Source organism: Scyliorhinus canicula, chromosome 2, assembly GCF_902713615.1.
Source record: "Scyliorhinus canicula chromosome 2, sScyCan1.1, whole genome shotgun sequence".
In the NCBI taxonomy this organism is placed as follows: domain Eukaryota; kingdom Metazoa; phylum Chordata; class Chondrichthyes; order Carcharhiniformes; family Scyliorhinidae; genus Scyliorhinus; species Scyliorhinus canicula.
The window spans coordinates 287507157-287525805 of NC_052147.1; the positions used below are offsets into that span (position 1 = coordinate 287507157).

The 18649-nt window shown below is 57.1% G+C and overlaps 1 protein-coding gene across 1 annotated transcript in view; it reads right to left on the reverse strand.

Moving 5' to 3' along the window:
* asic4a (acid-sensing (proton-gated) ion channel family member 4a) overlaps positions 1-18649 on the reverse strand; it is a 236367-nt gene that overhangs the window by 24856 nt on the left and 192862 nt on the right. The window contains exons 2-5 of the mRNA XM_038790220.1: positions 11947-12091; positions 9422-9549; positions 5566-5722; positions 766-822 (exon numbers count right to left, since the gene is read on the reverse strand). Coding sequence (XP_038646148.1) covers positions 766-822; positions 5566-5722; positions 9422-9549; positions 11947-12091 — 487 coding nt within the window. The remainder of the gene's footprint in view (positions 1-765; positions 823-5565; positions 5723-9421; positions 9550-11946; positions 12092-18649) is intronic.

Genomic DNA, 18649 nt, shown 5'->3' on the forward strand with positions numbered 1-18649 from the left:
TTAAGAGGGGATTTAATGGACTCATTCAAAATCATGAGGGGCTTTGAGGCAGTTTATGAGGAGACAGTGGGCGGGATTCTCCACCCCCCCCCCTCCCCCCTCTCCCGGGCAGGGGAGCATCCCGCCCAATGGTCCAGTAACAGGAGAGTTGGTAACCAGAGAGCCACAGAGAGAATCAGTGAAAGAACCAGAGGGAGAGATGTTTTCCTGGAATCCCTGCAGTGCAGAAGGAGGCCATTCGGCCCATCTAGTCTGCACCAACCCTCTGAAACAGCACCCCATCCAGGCCCACTCCCCCTCCCCATCCCCCCTAACCTGTACACTGAGGGACAATTCATCACGGCCAATCCACCGAACCTGCACACCTTTGGACTGTGGGAGGAAACCGGAGCATCCGGAGGAAACCCACGCAGACACGGGGAGAACGTGCAGACTCCGCACAGTCACCCGAGGCTGGAATTGAACCCAGGCCCGTGGTGCTGTGAGGCAGCTGTGCTAACCACTGTGCCACCGTGCTGCCCATGGTGAGTTGTGATTGGGAAGGTGCTGTCTGAGAGGATGGAGGAATCAGATTCAATTGGAAATTTAGAAGGAAATTGGAGAAAACGATGAAAAGGAAAGTAATGCTAGATCCTGGGGAAAGAGCGGGGGGAGTGAGACTGATTTCATAGTTCCTTCACAGAGCTAGTACAGACACGATGGGATGAATGGCGTGATGTAAGATTGTGCCATTCATCAAACAATGTCAGGGAGCCCCTCACTTACCCAGGATCTTGTCCGCACACTCCACATATTGCTTCGGCGAACAGATGTCTTCAGTACCTGAGAAATGGAAACAAATTCAGTAACTGAAGCAAAACCCTCAACACACGGGCAGGATACTCCCCATTCCGGAGGCTGGGGCAGGATTCTCCCCATTCCGGGGGGGGGGGGGGTGGGATTCTCCCCATTCCGGGGAGGGGGTGGGATACTCCCCATTCCGGGGAGGGGGTGGGATACTCCCCATTCCGGGGTGGGATACCCCCCATTCCGGGGTGGGAGGGGGGGATACTCCACATTCCGGGGAGGGGGTGGGATACTCCCCATTCCGGGGTGGGGGTGGGATACTCCCCATTTCGGAGGGGGGGGCGGAATTCTCCCCATTCCGGGGAGGGGGTGGGATACTCCCCATTCCGGGGAGGGGGTGGGATACTCCCCATTTCGGAGGGTGGGGCGGAATTCTCCCCATTCCGGGGAGGGGGTGGGATACTCCCCATTCCGGGGAGGGGGTGGGATACTCCCCATTCCGGGGAGGGGGTGGGATACTCCCCATTCCGGGGAGGGGGTGGGATACTCCCCATTCCGGGGAGGGGGTGGGATTCTCCCCATTCCGGAAAGGGGGCGGGATTCTCCCCATTCCGGGGAGGGGGGTGGGATACTCCCCATTCCGGGGTGGGGGTGGGATACTCCCCATTCCGGGGTGGGGGTGGGATACTCCCCATTCCGGAGGCTGCAGCGGGATTCTCCCCATTCCGGAGGCTGTAGCGGGATTCTCCCTGTTCCGGGGTGGGGGTGGGATACTCCCCATTCCGGAGGCTGCAGCGGGATTCTCCCCATTCCTGAGGCTGCGGCGGGAAACACCCCATACTGGAGGGGGGGATACTCCCCGTTCCGGAAGGAGGGGAGGGTGGGATACTCCCCGTTCCGGACGGAGGGGAGGGTGGGATACTCCCCGTTCCAGACGGAGGGGAGGGGGCGGGATTCTCCCTGTTCCAGAGGGTGTGGGATGCTCCCCGTTCCGGAGGCTGGGGCGGGAATCTCGGTTCCGGAGTGTTGATGTCGGGGCAGTAATCGTGGACTTCCACAACAGCAAAACTGCTGCCCTACCCGGGGCTGCCGTTAAGGGGCTAACACTGGCGCTGTGCGGAACACAACCGCTCCCAATGGGAAACGGGGCCGGATTCACCGGGTCCGTGATTGTCACTCAGGCAGCTGACAAGCTGCAGCCGCACATACACATTATACTCCCCATACACACTCCCCACGCACACTCCCCACACACACTCCCCACACACACTCCCCACAAACACTCCCCACACACACTCCCCACGCACACTCCCCACGCACACTCCCCACGCACACTCCCCACGCACACTCCCCACACACACTCCCCACACACACTCCCCACGCACACTCCCCTCTCACACTCCCCACACACACTCCCCACACACACTCCCCACGCACACTCCCCACACACACTCCCCACACACACTCCCCACGCACACTCCCCACACACACTCCCCACTCACACTCCCCACGCACACTCCCCACGCACACTCCCCACACACACTCACCACACACACTTCCCACACACACTCCCCACTCACACTCCCCACGCACACTCCCCACGCACACTCCCCACACACACTCACCACACACACTTCCCACGCACACTCCCCACGCACACTCCCCACACACACTCCCCACGCACACTCCCCACGCACACTCCCCACGCACACTCCCCACACACACTCCCCACGCACACTCCCCACGCACACTCCCCACGCACACTCCCCACGCACACTCCCCACGCACACTCCCCACACACACTCCCCACGCACACTCCCCACGCACACTCCCCACACACACTCCCCACTCACACTCGCCACGCACACTCCCCACGCACACTCCCCACACACACTCACCACACACACTTCCCACACACACTCCCCACTCACACTCCCCACGCACACTCCCCACGCACACTCCCCACACACACTCACCACACACACTTCCCACACACACTCCCCATGCACACTCCCCACACACACTCCCCACACACACTCCCCACGCACACTCCCCACGCACACTCCCAACGCACACTCCCCACACACACTCCCCACACACACTCCCCACGCACACTCCCCACGCACACTCCCCACACACACTCCCCACGCACACTCCCCACGCACACTCCCCACGCACACTCCCCACACACGCTCCCCACTCACACTCCCCACGCACACTCCCCACGCACACTCCCCACGCACACTCCCCACACACACTCACCACACACACTTCCCACACACACTCCCCGCACACACTCATCCCACACACACTCCCCACGCACACTCCCCACACACACTCCCCACGCACACTCCCCACGCACACTCCCCACACACAATCCCCACACACACTCATCCCACACACACTTCCCACACACACTCCCCACACATACTCCCCACACACACTCATCCCACACACACTCCCTATACACACTCCCCACACACACTCCCCCCGTTCACACCTCACACACACTCCCCACACACACACCCCACACACACTCCCCACACACACTCCCCACACACACGCCCCACACACACTCCCCACTCACACTCCCCACTCACACTCCCCACGCACACTCCCCATGCACACTCCCCACGCACACTCCCCACGCACACTCCCCACACACACTCACCACACACACTTCCCACACACACTCCCCGCACACACTCATCCCACACACACTCCCCATGCACACTCCCCATACACACTCCCCATACACACTCCCCACACACACTCACCATACACACTCCCCACACACACTCCCCACACACACTCCCCACACACACTCCCCACACACACTCATCCCACACACACTCATCCCACACACACTCATTCCACACCACACTCTCCACATACACTCCCCACACACACTCCCCATACACACTCCCCAGACACACTCCCCAGACACACTCCCCCCACACACCCCCACACACACTCCCCACACACACTCCCCACACACACTCCCCATACACACTCCCCACACACACTCCCCACACACACTCCCCACACACACTCCCCAGACACACTCCCCACACACACTCCCCACACACACTCCCCACACACACCCCCACACACACTCCCCACACACACTCCCCACACACACCCCCCACACACACTCCCCACAGACACTCCCCACACACTCCCCAAACACACTCCCCACACACACTCCCCATACACACTCCCCACACACACTCATCCCAGCCAACATGGTGGCACTGTTTGTGCTGGAGCATCCATACAGCTTTATAATAATCATCTTTTTTTGTAATAATCTTTATTATTGTCACAAATAGGCTTACATTAACACTGCAATGAAGTTACTGTGAAAAGCCCCTTGTCTCCACATGAAAATGAAATGAAAATCGCTTATTGTCACGAGTAGGCTTCAATTAAGTTACTGTGAAAAGCCCCTAGTCGCCACATTCCGGCGCCTGTTCGGGGAGGCTGGTACGGGAATCGAACCGTGCTGCTGGCCTGCTTGGTCTGCTTTAAAAGCCAGCGGTTTAGCCCTGTCCTAAACCAGCCACATTCCGGCGCCTGTTCGGGTACACAGAGGGAGAATTCAGAATGTCCAATTCACCCAACAGCACGTCTTTCAGGACTTATGGGAGGAAACCGGAGCACCCGGAGGAAACCCACGCAGACACGGGGAGAACGTGCAGACTCCGCACAGACAGTGACCCAAGCCGGGAATCGACCTGGGACCCTGGCGATTTGAAGCTACAGTGCTAACCACTGTGCTACTGCGCCGCCCCAATAGATGGGTCAGCTGGGGCCAGAGGGCCAGAGGGGGGTGGCCTGGGGGGGTGGGGGGGGGGGTGGGGGGGGGAAACACCTATATGACCCGTGGCCCTCGGTTCACAGTGGGCAGTTAGCGGTGTGCACAGCTGTATGGCTGCCTTGCCGGCTGGGGCAATGGCGTTCCGTACCCTTCCACCCTGACCCCACAGCCCACCTCCTGCCCCCCTCTCCCCCGCTACTCCCCCCGGCCCTGGCAGAAGCCCCCAGGCCAGCGGCATGACTGTCAGCAAACTATGGCAACGTTAGACACTTTCCGTACCCCCCCCTCTCTCTCCCTCAGCAGCCACCATGATGCCGGTTTCACGGTTTCTGAAACCACGTGTGACCCGCGGCATCGGGAACTCGGCCCATCGGAGGCGGAACATCGCAGAGACCCCAGAAAATACCAGGTCGGAAACTTGTGGGAGGAAACTTGTCGGGTAGAAGGAAACCATCCCAAACCAGGTTAGACCACAAGTGAACTGACAACAGGTCCAAATAGTATTCAACATGGAAATCAAACCACAAACAACTCCCTCAACATAAACACCAACTCCCTCCACCAGTGGCAGCCGTGTGTCCCATCTACAGGAAGCACTGCAGCAACTCACCAAGGTTCCTTCGGCAGCACCTTCCAAACCCAGGACCTCTACCATCTGGAAGGACAAGAGCAGCAGATACCCAGGAACCCCACCACCTGGAGGTTCCCCTCCAAGTCACTCCCCATTCATCAGCTTCAATTTGTCTGTGTCAAAACCCTGTCCCAAATGACTCCCATGAATAAATCTATCTTGGACTATTTGCACGTATTTGCATTAATCACTGTATTCCAATGACAATCGCATGTGCTGCTGTTGCGGAATTAATATGTTGATGTTACATTCAGTCCCCCACATGTGACCCAGCATGGTGCCACCACACAGAGGTGCCCAGAGTATGATATGCCCACTCTCACTCTACCTGGCATGTGGACCATCCGACAGTGGCATTTCCTGACCACAGCCTCCTTCTCACAGTTGATACGACACGCTGTCAAACTGTATTCCTCATATCCGGGGAGGAGGTTTCCCTTCAGAATGGAGTGGCAATGACCCCAAGGTTGGGGCAAATACGTCAACTGAATAAAAAGAACGAGAGAAAGAGAACAGGAAAACTACAAACATTCAAACATACAAACATTCCAGGGTATAGAGGTTTCAGGCGTGATGTGGGCGGGGGAGGCGGGATTAAAGACAAGTGGGGGCATTGCATTATTGATAAAAGAGACCATCGCTGCGGGAATGAGGGAGGATGTCTTAGACGCTCCTCAAATGTGGCCATAAGGGTGGAGCTTCGAAATAACAAAGGGGCGATCACTTTTCTGGAATTGTCCTCCAGGCCTCCCAACAGTCTGAGGGAGAGAGAGGAGCAGATCTGTCGGCAAATCACAGAGAGGTGTGAGAGGAATCCAGGTAAGTAATTGGAGATTTCAACTTCACCAATATTAACTGGAATCGCCGCAGTGTGAAAGGATTAAACAGGGTGGAGCTGTAAAAGTAAACCCAGGAGAGCCTTTTGTGCCAGTACAGATAGTCCGACTCGGGATGAGGCAGGGTGAAACCTGGTCTGAGGAAATTACACTGGTCAAGTGGTCAACGCGTCAGTGGGTGGGCGTGGTGGCACAGTGGCTAGCACTGTTGCTTCACAGCATCAGGGTCCCGGGTTTGATTCCCGGCTTGGGTCACAGTCTGTACGGAGTCTGCACGTTCTCCCCGTGTCTGCGTGGGTTTCCTCCGGGTGCTCCGGTTTCCTCCCACAAGTCCCGAAAGACGTGCTGTTAGGTAATTTGGACATTCTGAATTCTATCTCTGTGTACCCGAACAGGCGCCGAAATGTGGCGACTAGGGGCTTTTCACAGTAACTTCATTGCAGTGTTAATGTAAACCTACTTGTGACACTAATAAAGATTATTATTATTTTGGGAATAGTGACCATAATTCTGTAAGTTTCAAAGTCACTATGGAAACGGGTTAAGGATAGTGCAGAAATGTGTGTGAAATGGGGGAAGGCCGATATCCATGTCATTGGACAGGATCTGGCAAACAGATTGGGAGCAGCAACTTACAGATAAATCTACACCTGGAAAGAGGGAGTCATTTAAAAGTGAAATAGTGAGAGTTCAGGGCCTCCTCTCAAAGTGAATGACAAGGCTGGCACGCCCAGGGAACCCTGGATTTCCAAGCATATCGAGGGTTTGATAAAGGAAAAAAAGGAAGAATATGCCAGGTATAGAGCACTGAAAATGGGGCAGTCCTGCAGGAGGATAGAGAGTGTGGGGGGCTTAAAAAATAAATTAGGAGGGCAAAGAGGATTATCATTGGCAGAGAGGATTAAGGAAAACTCCAATTTTATATTAAGGGCAAGAGGATGACCAGGGAAAGGGTGCGGCCAATTAGGGACAAAGAGGCAATCTTTGCGTGGAGCCAGAGAACGTGAGCGAGGTATTGTAGTCACTGAAGAGAAACACAGGGGAAGCTGGAGGTTTCAGTTAGGGACGTTGAAGTTCTAGAGCACGTTAAGATTAATCAAGATGAGGTATTAGGTGTTTTGCAGCCATAAGAGTGCATAAATCTCCAGGGCTTGATGGGATGGATGGCAGGCTGCTACAGGAAACAAGGAAGGAGATTGATGAGACCCTGACGGAGATATTTACTCTTCACTGGCCACAGGTGAAGTGTCAGATGACTGGGGGAGAGCCAATGTGGCACCTTTATTCAAGAAGGGCAGCAGGGATAAACCAGGTAATTGCAGGCCAGTTAGTCTAACGTCAGTGGGAGGGAAATTATTGGAGAACAAATTCTGAGGGTGAGGATTAACGAACACTTTGAAAGGCAGGGATTGATGAGGAATAGCCAGCACGGGTTTGTTGGAGGGAGATCCAACCTAACTAATTTAATTGAGTTTTTGAAAAGGTAACTAAATATATTGATGAGGGTAGTGCAGTTGAGTGGTTTACATGGACTTCAGTAAGGACTTTGACAAGGTTCCACATGGAAGGCTGGTCCAAAAAGTTACAGCCCATGGGATCCAAGGCAAATTGGCCAATTGGATTCAAAATTAGCTTCTTAACAGGAGGCAAAGGGTGATGGTGGAGGGTTGCTTTTGGAAGCCTGTGACCAGCGATGTACCACAGGGGACTGGGACCCTCGGTGTTAGTTATTTACATTAACTGCTGGTGTGTTGATAGTGAGGACGATAGCCTTAGGCTACAAACTGATATTGATCAGCTGGTAAATTGGGCAGAGCAACGGCAGATGGAATTGAATGCTGAGTAATGAGGTGTTACTTTTTGGGAGGTGTAGGAGAGACACAATGAACAGTAGGTCCAACATTGAGGAACAAAGGGACCTTGGTGAACTGGTCCATGGGTGCCTGAAGGTGGCAGCATAGGCATGGTGGGCCGAAGGGCCTGTTTTGTGCTGTATCACTGAAATGAAATGAAAATCGCTTATTGTCACGAGTAGGCTTCAGTGAAGTTACTGTGAAAAGCCCCTAGTCGCCACATTCCAGCACCTGTCCGGGGAGGCTGGTACGGGAATCGAACCGTGCTGCTGGCCTGCCTTGGTCTGCTTTCAAAGCCAGCGATTTAGCTGAGTGAGCTAAACCAGACCCATTATGACAACAAGAACAGGTACAGCATGGGGTTAGATACAGAGTAAAGCTCCCTCTACACTGTCTCCATCAAACACTCCCAGGACAGGTACAGCACGGGGTTAGATACAGAGTAAAGCTCCTTCTACACTGTCCCCATCAAACACTCACAGGACAGGTACAGCACGGGGTTAGATACAGAGCAAAGCTCCCTCTACACTGTCTCCATCAAACACTCCCAGGACAGGTACAGCACGGGGTTAGATACAGAGTAAAGCTCCTTCTACACTGTCCCCATCAAACACTCCCAGGACAGGTACAGCACGGGGTTAGATACAGAGTAAAGCTCCCTCTGCACTGCCCCCATCAAACACTCCCAGGACAGGTACAGCACGGAGTTAGATACAGAGTAAAGCTCCCTCTACACTGTCCCCATCACACACTCCCAGGACAGGTACAGCACGGAGTTAGATACAGAGTAAAGCTCCCTCTACACTGTCCCCATCAAACACTCCCAGGACAGGTACAGCACGGAGTTAGATACAGAGTAAAGCTCCCTCTGCACTGCCCCCATCAAACACTCCCAGGACAGGTACAGCACGGAGTTAGATACAGAGTAAAGCTCCCTCTACACTGTCTCCATCAAACACTCCCAGGACAGGTACAGCACGGGGTTAGATACAAAGTAAAGCTCCTTCCACACTGTCCCCATCAAACACTCCCAGGACAGGTACAGCACGGGGTTAGATACAAAGTAAAGCTCCCTCTACACTGAACCCATCAAACACTCCCAGGACAGGTACAGCACGGGGTTAGATACAGAGTAAAGCTCCCTCTACACTGTCCCCATCAAACACTCCCAGGACAGGTACAGCACGGGGTTAGACACAGAGTAAAGCTCCCTCTACACTGTCCCCATCAAACACTCCCAGGACAGGTACAGCACGGGGTTAGATACAGAGTAAAGCTCCCTCTACACTGTTCCCCATCAAACACTCCCAGGACAGGTACAGCACGGGGTTAGATACAGAGTAAAGCTCCCTCTACACTGTCCCCATCAAACACTCCCAGGACAGGTACAGCACGGGTTAGATACAGAGTGAAGTTCCCTCCAGATTTCCCATAACAGCACTGAGGTGAAGCGGGTAAATTGAAGAGGCTAACGCGAGGGATTTGCTGGAAATACCCTTTGTTCCTGACAAGAGACGAAGGTTTGGAATCCGGGGGGTACTCCGAAACCTAACTGATGAATATAGGGCGGCTCATTCTGATTATGAATTTGAACTCGGATACCAGCTTCAAAGGAGGTTTCATCTGAAACAGAAGGAATTGTAAACTTAGACAACAATAGAGATTGAATTCAAACTGCCGCAATCTCAAACTGCAAATTCTCTTTTGCACACACTGACTCTCACTGGGGTACAGTTCCACACACACTGACTCTCACAGGGATACAGTTCCGCACACACTGACTCTCAGTGGGGTACAGTTCCACACACACTGACTCTCACTGGGGTACAGTTCCACACACACTGACTCTCACTGGGATACAGTTCCACACACACTGACTCTCACTGGGATACAGTTCCACACACACTGACTCTCACTGGGATACAGTTTCACACGCACTGACTCTCGCTGGGGTACAGTTCCACACACACTGACTCTCACTGGGGTACAGTTCCACACACACTGACTCTCACTGGGATACAGTTCCACACACACTGACTCTCACTGGGATACAGTTCCACACACGCTGACTCTCACTGGGGTACAGTTCCACACACACTGACTCTCACTGGGATACAGTTCCACACACACTGACTCTCACTGGATACAGTTCCACACAAACTGACTCTCACTGGGATACAGTTCCACACACACTGACTCTCACTGGGATACAGTTCCACACACACTGACTCTCACTGGGATACAGTTCCACACACACTGACTCTCACTGGGATACAGTTCCACACACACTGACTCTCACTGGGATACAGTTCCACACACACTGACTCTCACTGGGATACAGTTCCACACACACTGACTCTCACTGGGATACAGTTCCACACACACTAACTCTCACTGGGATACAGTTCCACACACACTGACTCTCACTGGGGTACAGTTCCACACACACTGATTCTCACTGGGATACAGTTCCACACACACTGACTCTCACTGGGATACAGTTCCACACACACTGACTCTCACTAGGATACAGTTCCACACACACTGACTCTCACTGGGATACAGTTCCACACACACAGACTCTCACAGGGATACAGTTCCACACACACAGACTCTCACAGGGATACAGTTCCCCCAGCCCAGACCGCAGCCCAGACCCCAACCCTGACCCCAGCACAGACCGCAGGCCAGACCCCAGCCCAGACCCCAGGCCAGACCCCAGCCCAGACCCCAGGCCAGACCCCAGCCCAGACCCCGTACCATGCCGCAGCCCATTCCCCAGGCCAGACCCCAACCCAGTCCCCAGCACAGTCCCCAGGCCAGACCCCAGTCCAGACCCCAGCCCAGATCGAGATTTGTTTACCCTGGGAGACTAATGTTCCTGATCTCGTCAGTATGATTATCCTTGCAAAAATCTCCCTGTGGATGCATCCCCCCTCTGCCCCCCCGCCCCCCTCTGCCCCCCGCCCCCCTCTGCCCCCCGCTGCCCTCTGCCCCCCGCTCCCCTCTGCCCTCTGCCCCCGCCCCCTCTGCCCCCACCCCCCTCTGCCCCCCGCCCCCCTCTGCCCTGCCCCCTCTGCCCCCCGCTGCCCTCTGCCCCCCCGCTCCCCTCTGCCCCCGCCCCCTCTGCCCCCCGCCCCCCTCTGCCCCCCGCTCCCCTCTGCCCCCCCGCTCCCCTCTGTCCCCCGCCCCCTCTGCCCCCCGCTGCCCTCTGCCCCCCCGCTCCCCTCTGCCCCCCGCCACCTCTGCCCCCGCCCCCTCTGCCCCCCACCACCGCCACCCTCTGCCCCGCCCCCTCTTCCACCCCGCCCCCTCTGCCCCCGCCCCCTCTGCCCCCCTCTGCCCTCTGCCCCCCGCCCCCCTCTGCCCCCCGCCCCCCTCTGCCCCCCTCTGCCCCCCCCGCTCCCCTCTGCCCCCCGCCCCCTCTGCCCCGTCCCCCTCTGCCCCACCGCTCCCCTCTTCCCCCCCTGCTCCCCTCTGCCCCCCCGCTCCCCTCTGCCCCCCGCCCCCTCTGCCCCCGCCCCCCTCTGCCCCTCACCCCCGCCACCCTCTGCCCCCCGCCCACTCTTCCACCCCGCCCCCTCTACCCCCCACCACCTCGCCCCCTCTACCCCCAGCCCCCCTCTGCCCCCTCGCCCCCCTCTGACCCCCCGCCCCCTCTGACCCCCTGCCCCCTCTGCCCCCACCCCCTCTTCCCCTGCCCCCTCTACCCCCCTCTTCCCCTGCCCCCTCTGCCCCCCCTGCCCCCCCTGCCCTGCCCCCCCCTCTGCCCCCCCTCTGCCCTCCCACCCCCCCTGCCCTCCCGCCCCCTCTGCCCCCTCTGCCCCCCCTGCCCTGCCCCCCCCTCTGCCCCCCCTGCACCCCCCATCCCCTCTGCCCCCCCCTGCCCTGCCCCCCCCCTCCGCCCACCCCCACCCTCCCGCCCCCTTGCCCCCGCTGAGCTGATGTACTCTCTCCCAGTGGAGAGCAAGTCACTGTGTGGCCCAGGATGGCCCAGGGAAATGTAGCAGAGTCACTGACCTGTCTCCTGCCAGATCGGGAGGTACTCATCCTGCTGAATGTCCAGCATAATCTCCAGCCCGTGGCCCATTCCGCCTTGCTTCATTTTCTTCACATTGGATTTGTTGGCGTTGAAGGTGTAACATTTCCCGTACCTGGTGAAGACCTGTTGGAGGGGAGCAGTGGTCAGTCTCCATCAGCCGTGTTACATTGTGTGGCTCATCTGAAGAAACCATTCATCTCATTCACAACAGCACATCCGAACTCCCACCAAATCCTGTTTCCCTCTCACCCCCTCTGCTCACTCCGCCACACTGATTGTCACATGTACCAAAGAGCAGTGAAATGTATGTTTCTGCGGCCAAGGAAATCAACAGAGAACATTGACAAATGGTACATCGACAAACAGTGATTGGTTACAGTGCGGAACAAGGGGCCAAACAAAGCAAATACATGAGCAAGAGCAGCATAGGGTCCGTGAATAGTGTTCTTACAGGGAACAGATCAGTCTGAGAGGGAGTTGTTGAGGAGTCTTCTAGCTGTGGGGAGAAGCTGTGGCTACTGGTCAAGCAACACCTCAGTTATTGAATCGCTCAATGACCCCCTGCCCGTTTCCCCCTGCACCCCCCCCCCCCACCCCCCGCCCACCCTGTAACCTCCCGCACCACTCCCCAACTTTCTGAGATTTCCGTGCTTCTCTATTTCTGCCATTTCCCATATCCCCAATGTGAATCGCTTCAGAGACCTGGGCTCTACGCTCCCTCCCTAAACCTCTCCGAGACACTCCTTCAAACCTCTGTGATTGAGCTTCTTGTCAGCTGACCAAATGTCTCCTCATGTGACCCTGTGTCAGATTTTATTGGGATGTTTTAGAGGAGCTATATCATTGCAAGTTGTTGTTGGCTGTGTTTGTCCACCAATGTGAATGAGAGAGTGGGACGAAGACTGACTGTGATGGAGTTTGGACAATCTGTGCATTTAATTCCCTGCTCGGACTCTGCTGTTAATTTAATCCCATCTCTCCTGAGGTCCTCCTGGAATGCATTCCCATCATTCCAGCCAGGCCCCGTGTTCCCCCGAGTGACACCTCATTGTTTCTGAGGAAGGCAAATATTTGGCCATGGTGTGCCTCGCAGTCAAGGACGAAATCTACTTCACCGAGCTGACTGAATGGTCACCGAACTGCACCCCCGCAAAGCGGGCGGCAGCCATTTGGCCCATCACTGTCATGCTATCTCTGTGAAGGAGCTCTCTCCTCTGTCCCATTCTGCTGCCGTCCCATTTTGCTGATTCTGAGCTGTTTGACTCAGTTTTCCAATATCTGGCATCAAAAAGCCGGAGCTGGGAATTCTGCCTGTTTGATCCAAGTGAATATTTGCTGCCATCCTGTGTTGTGTTTATAAAGTGCTGCGATTGATCTGATATTGAAGTTATTGATGAGAGCCGTGGGACATTTGGAACTTTAGACTTGCCACTTTCTCATTGGGCCAGAGTTTCTGAGGAGTGACAACCACAGTCGAATAGCCACCTCGCTCCCTTTCTCACTGCCTTACACAAGGAACTGCACATTTCTTGTCGGACATTAGCCCAGGGCCGGGGGTGAAAGGTGCAGACATTTTCCGAGACCCTCAGTCCAGGGCACCAGGGATGGTGGAAACACCGGGGGGGCGATTCTCCGCACTCACGACGGGGCGGAGAATAGCGGGCGGCGCAAACTTTTACGGCGACGCTGGTCCGACGCCCTCCCGCTATTCTCCCCCCCCCCCCACGCCCCCCCCCGACACGAATCGCTGCTCGCCATTTATTTACGGCGAGCAGCGATTCTCCCCTGGCCGATGGGCCTATTTCCAAGGCCTTTACGGCCGTTTTCACGAATTTGAATACACCTGCTGTACAAGTTCATGAAAACGGCGGCAAAGTGCCGTTCTGCACAACCATGCCACCGATTGGCACGGCCGCACCACGGGTCCGATTCCCGCGCACTCTTTCTCCCTCCGCCGCCCCGCAGGATCAGTCCGTGGGGCGGCTGAGGGGCATTACGGACCGCGCATGCGCGGGTCTGACGCATATGCGCGGATGACGTCATCATATGCGTCAGCCGTCGCTAAGTTTGGCGCGCGGGCTTAGCGAAATTCGTTAAGCCCGCGATGCCGTAGTTCACGGGGCCGCGATGCTAGCCCCGACCGGGGAGCAGAATCGGGTCCCGGGGGGGGGGGTGAGGGCGCGGAGGCTGCCGTGAAACACGGCCGTGTTCGTGGCAGCCTTCACGACTCTCCGCCTTTGCGGACAATCGCGCCCCATAAGACATAGGAGCAGAATTAGGCCATTCGGCCCATCAAGTCTACTCTCCCCAGAAGACATGTCCCATTTTTACAGCACCAGTTGCTATAATGTTGGTTGGGTTAAAGGTGTAGCCATTTTGAGAATCTATGGTGGGAGGGGAAGGAGTGTTGGGCAGTAGCGGGGGGGGGGGGGGGGGTAAGGTTAGGATTGATCTGACATTTGAAGGGGGGTGGGGAAGGAGGGGTTGGGAGGGTGTGAGATGAGGAAGAGTCTGGGTCCTCAGGAGGGCAGCCGGCAAGGTCAGGAGGGTCATTGGGAGGTTTGGGGGTTTGGGCGGGAGTGAGGGGATAGCTGGTGATGAAGATGTGATGTTGGGGGGTAAACAAGGGCTGGACTGGGCGGTCGGGGGCAGTCAGTGGGGCGGGGGGGGGGGGAGTGGGCGGGATCAGGGTTGCCGGGTCCAGTGGGGAGGCAAGGAATGAGGGGTGGGGGGAGGGACTGAGTGAGGGGTGGGGGTGGGGGTTGGGACTGAGTGAGGGGTGGGGGGGACAGAGTGAGGGGTGGGGGTGGGACAGAGTGAGGGGTGGGGGGGTTGGGACAGAGTGAGGGGTGGGGGGGTTGGGACAGAGTGAGGGGTGGGGGGTTGGGACAGAGTGAGGGGTGGGGGGTGGGACAGAGTGAGGGGTGGGGGGTTGGGACAGAGTGAGGGGTGGGGGGGTTGGGACAGAGTGAGGGGTGGGGGGGTGGGGGGAGACAGAGTGAGGGGTGGGGGGGTTGGGACAGAGTGAGGGGTGGGGGGGTTGGGACAGAGTGAGGGGGGGGGGGGGTGGGGGGAGACAGAGTGAGGGGTGGGGGGGTTGGGACAGAGTGAGGGGTGGGGGGGTGGGGGGGGACAGAGTGAGGGGTGGGGGGGACAGAGTGAGGGGTGGGGGGTGGGGGGGGACAGAGTGAGGGGTGGGGGGGGGTGGGACAGAGTGAGGGGTGGGGGGTGGGGGGGACAGAGTGAGGGGTGGGGGGGGTGGGACAGAGTGAGGGGTGGGGGGAGGGACAGAGTGAGGGGTGGGGGGGACAGAGTGAGGGGTGGGGGGTGGGACAGAGTGAGGGGTGGGGGGGACAGAGTGAGGGTGGGGGGAGGGACAGAGTGAGGGGTGGGGGGTGGGACAGAGTGAGGGGTGGGGGGGGAGGGACAGAGTGAGGGGTGGGGGGGACAGAGTGAGGGGTGGGGGGGACAGAGCGAGGGGTGGGGGGGGTGGGACAGAGTGAGGGGTGGGGGGAGGGACAGAGTGAGGGGTGGGGGGGACAGAGTGAGGGGTGGGGGGGACAGGGTGAGGGGTGGGGGGAGGGACAGAGTGAGGGGTGGAGATATCCTGTTCCATGTAATAATAATAACCTTTATTGTCACAAGTAGGCTTACATTAACACTGCAATGAAGTTACTGTGAAAGCCCCTAGTCGCCACATTCCGGCACCTGTTCGGGTACACAGAGGGAGAATTCAGAATGTCCAATCCACCTAACAGCACGTCTTTCGGGACTTGTGGGATGGTGCACGATCAATTGTACAAAGATGAGAGTTGAATACAACTGAGGCTTTATTACACAAAGATGTGTGGCCTCCTACAGCAGCGGGCGAAATGGCAGCTGTACGGGGCGCACACATATTTATACTCCGCCTACTGGGCGGAGCCAGCAGGCAGTGAGTACTCTTGTACCTGTAGTACAGGGTCTTACCATACATACCCTAATATATACAGCAGTGGTTACTACCACATTCACCCCCTGTTAAAATTGAGTCCGGCGGGGGTGGTGGAGAACTATATACAGCACAAGTTTAATATACAGAGAAAAAAATTTTGAGTCCAGAACCAGTTGCAGGTTTAGCCGGTCCGGAGCCTTGATCTGACGTTGGGAGCGACGCAGTGGTGGCGGCGATTCTGGCATCGGTCGGGTCCTTGGTGACTCCGGGAGCGTGCCGAGATCCTTTTCATCCTTGGGCGTGGGCAGGGGGAGGACGGATGGTCCTGGGGGAGGTTGCTGCTAGGTGCGCCAGGGGAGGGGTGGGTGACGACGGGCTGGAGGGGTTGTTTGTGTGTGGAACCTGCTGGTGCCAGGTCCCTGAGAGAGAGACAGTATCCTGGCGGCTGTCGGGGTACGCTATGTAGGCATACTGGGGGTTGGCATGCTGTAACTGCACCCTTTCCACCAAGGGGTCCGCCTTGTGGTGTCGTACGTGCTTGCGCAGGAGTACAGGTCCTGGAGCTGCGAGCCAAGTCGGGAGCGACACTCCAGAGGTGGACTTCCTGGGGAAGGCAAAGAGACGTTCATGGGGAGTTTCGTTAGTCGCAGTGCATAGGAGCGACCGAATGGAGTGCAGTGCATCGGGGAGGACCTCCTGCCAGCGGGAGGCCGTGGGGATTTCTGGACCGTAGGGCCAACTGGACGGCCCTTCCAGACCGTCCCATTTTCCCTCTCCACCTGCCCGTTTCCCCGGGGGTTATAGCTGGTCGTCCTGCTGGAGGCAATGCCCCTGCTGAGCAGGAACTGACGCAGCTCATCGCTCATGAATGAGGATCCCCGGTCACTGTGGACGTAGGCGGGGAAGCCGAACAGAGCGAAGGTGGTGTTTAGGGCTTTGATGGCGGTGGCAGACGTCATGTCGGGGCCATGGGATGGTGAAGGGGAATCTGGAGAACTCATCGACCGCACTGAGAATATACGTGTTCTGTTCGGTGGAGGGGAGGGGCCCTTTGAAGTCCACGCTGAGGCGTTCAAATGGGCGGGAGGCCTTCACCAGACGCACACGGTCTGCCCGGTAGAAGTGCGGCTTGCACTCCGCGCAGACCTGGCAGTCTCTGGTGATGGCCCTGACTCCCTCGATGGAATCGGGCAGATTTCGGGCCTTAATGAAATGGTACAACCTTGTGACTTCCGGGTGACAAAGATTGTCGTGCAGAGTCTGGAGTTGGTCCACTTGTGCGCTGGCACATGTACCTCGGGATAGGGCATCGGGGGGCTCGTTGAGCTGACCGGGGCGATACAAAATCTCGTCGTTGTAGGTGGAGAGCTCGATTCTCCACCTCAAGATTTTATCGTTTTTGATCTTACCCCGCTGTGTGTTATTAAACATGAAGGCAACCGACTGTTGGTCAGTGAGGAGAGTGAATCTCCTGCTGGCCAGGTAATGCCTCCAGTGCCGCACAGCTTCAGCGATGGATTGGGCCTCCTTTTCGACAGAGGAGTGCCGAATTTCGGAGGCATGGAGGGTGCGGGAAAAGAATGCCATGGGCCTGCCTACCTGGTTGAGGGTGGTGGCTAGAGTGACGTCTGATGCGTCGCTCTCCACTTGAAAGGGTGACATCTCTTCGACTGCGTGCATCGCGGCCTTGGTGATGTCGGCCCTAATATGGTTGAAGGCCTGTTGAGCCACGGCCGTCAGGGGGAAAAGGGTGGACTGGATGAGTGGGCGGGCCTTGTCCACATAATGTGGAACCCACTGGGCGTAGTAAGAAAAGAACCCCAGGCAGTGTTTGAGGGCCTTGGGGCAGTGGGGAGGGGAAGTTCCATGAGGGGGCTGGTTTAGCTCACTTGGCTAAATCGCTGGCTTTGAAAGCAGACCAAGCAGGCCAGCAGCACGGTTCGATTCCCGTACCAGCCTCCCCGGACAGGCGCCGGAATGTGGCGACTAGGGGCTTTTCACAGTAACTTCATTGAAGCCTACTCGTGACAATAAGTCATTTTCATGCGGTTGGGATCAGGCCCCAGAACTCCGATCTGGACCACATAGCCGAGGATGGCTAAGCGGGTTGTGCTGAACACGCACTTCTCCTTGTTATAGGTGAGGTTGAGGAGAGTGGCGGTGTGGAGAAATTTGGCAAGGTTGGCATCGTGGTCCTGCTGCCCGTGGCCGCAGATGGTGAGATTTTCTAGGTACGGGAAAGTGGCCCGCAGCCCGTACTGGTCGACCATTCGGCCCATCTCCCTTTGGAAGACTGAGACCCCGTTGGTGACGCCGAAGGGAACCCTGATAGAGGCGGCCGTCTGCCTCGAAGGCTGTGTATGGGCGGCCCGCCTTACGGATGGGGAGCTGGTGGTTGGCGGATTTGAGGTCTATCGTTGAGAAGACCAGGTACTGTGCAATCTGATTGACCATATCAGATATGCGTGGGAGGGGGTACGCATCGAACTGCCCGTACCGATTGATGGTCTGGCTGTAGTCAACGACCATTCTGTGTTTCTCCCCGGTTTTCACCACTACCACTTGGGCTCTCCAGGGGCTGTTGCTGGCCTCGATAATACCCTCCCGAAGCAGCCGCTGGACCTCAGACCTGATGAAGGTCCTGTCCTGGGCGCTGTACCGTCTGCTCCTGGTGGCAATGGGTTTGCAATCCGGGGTTAGGTTTGCAAAGAGGGAAGGTGGGTCGACCTTTAGGGTCACAAGGCCGC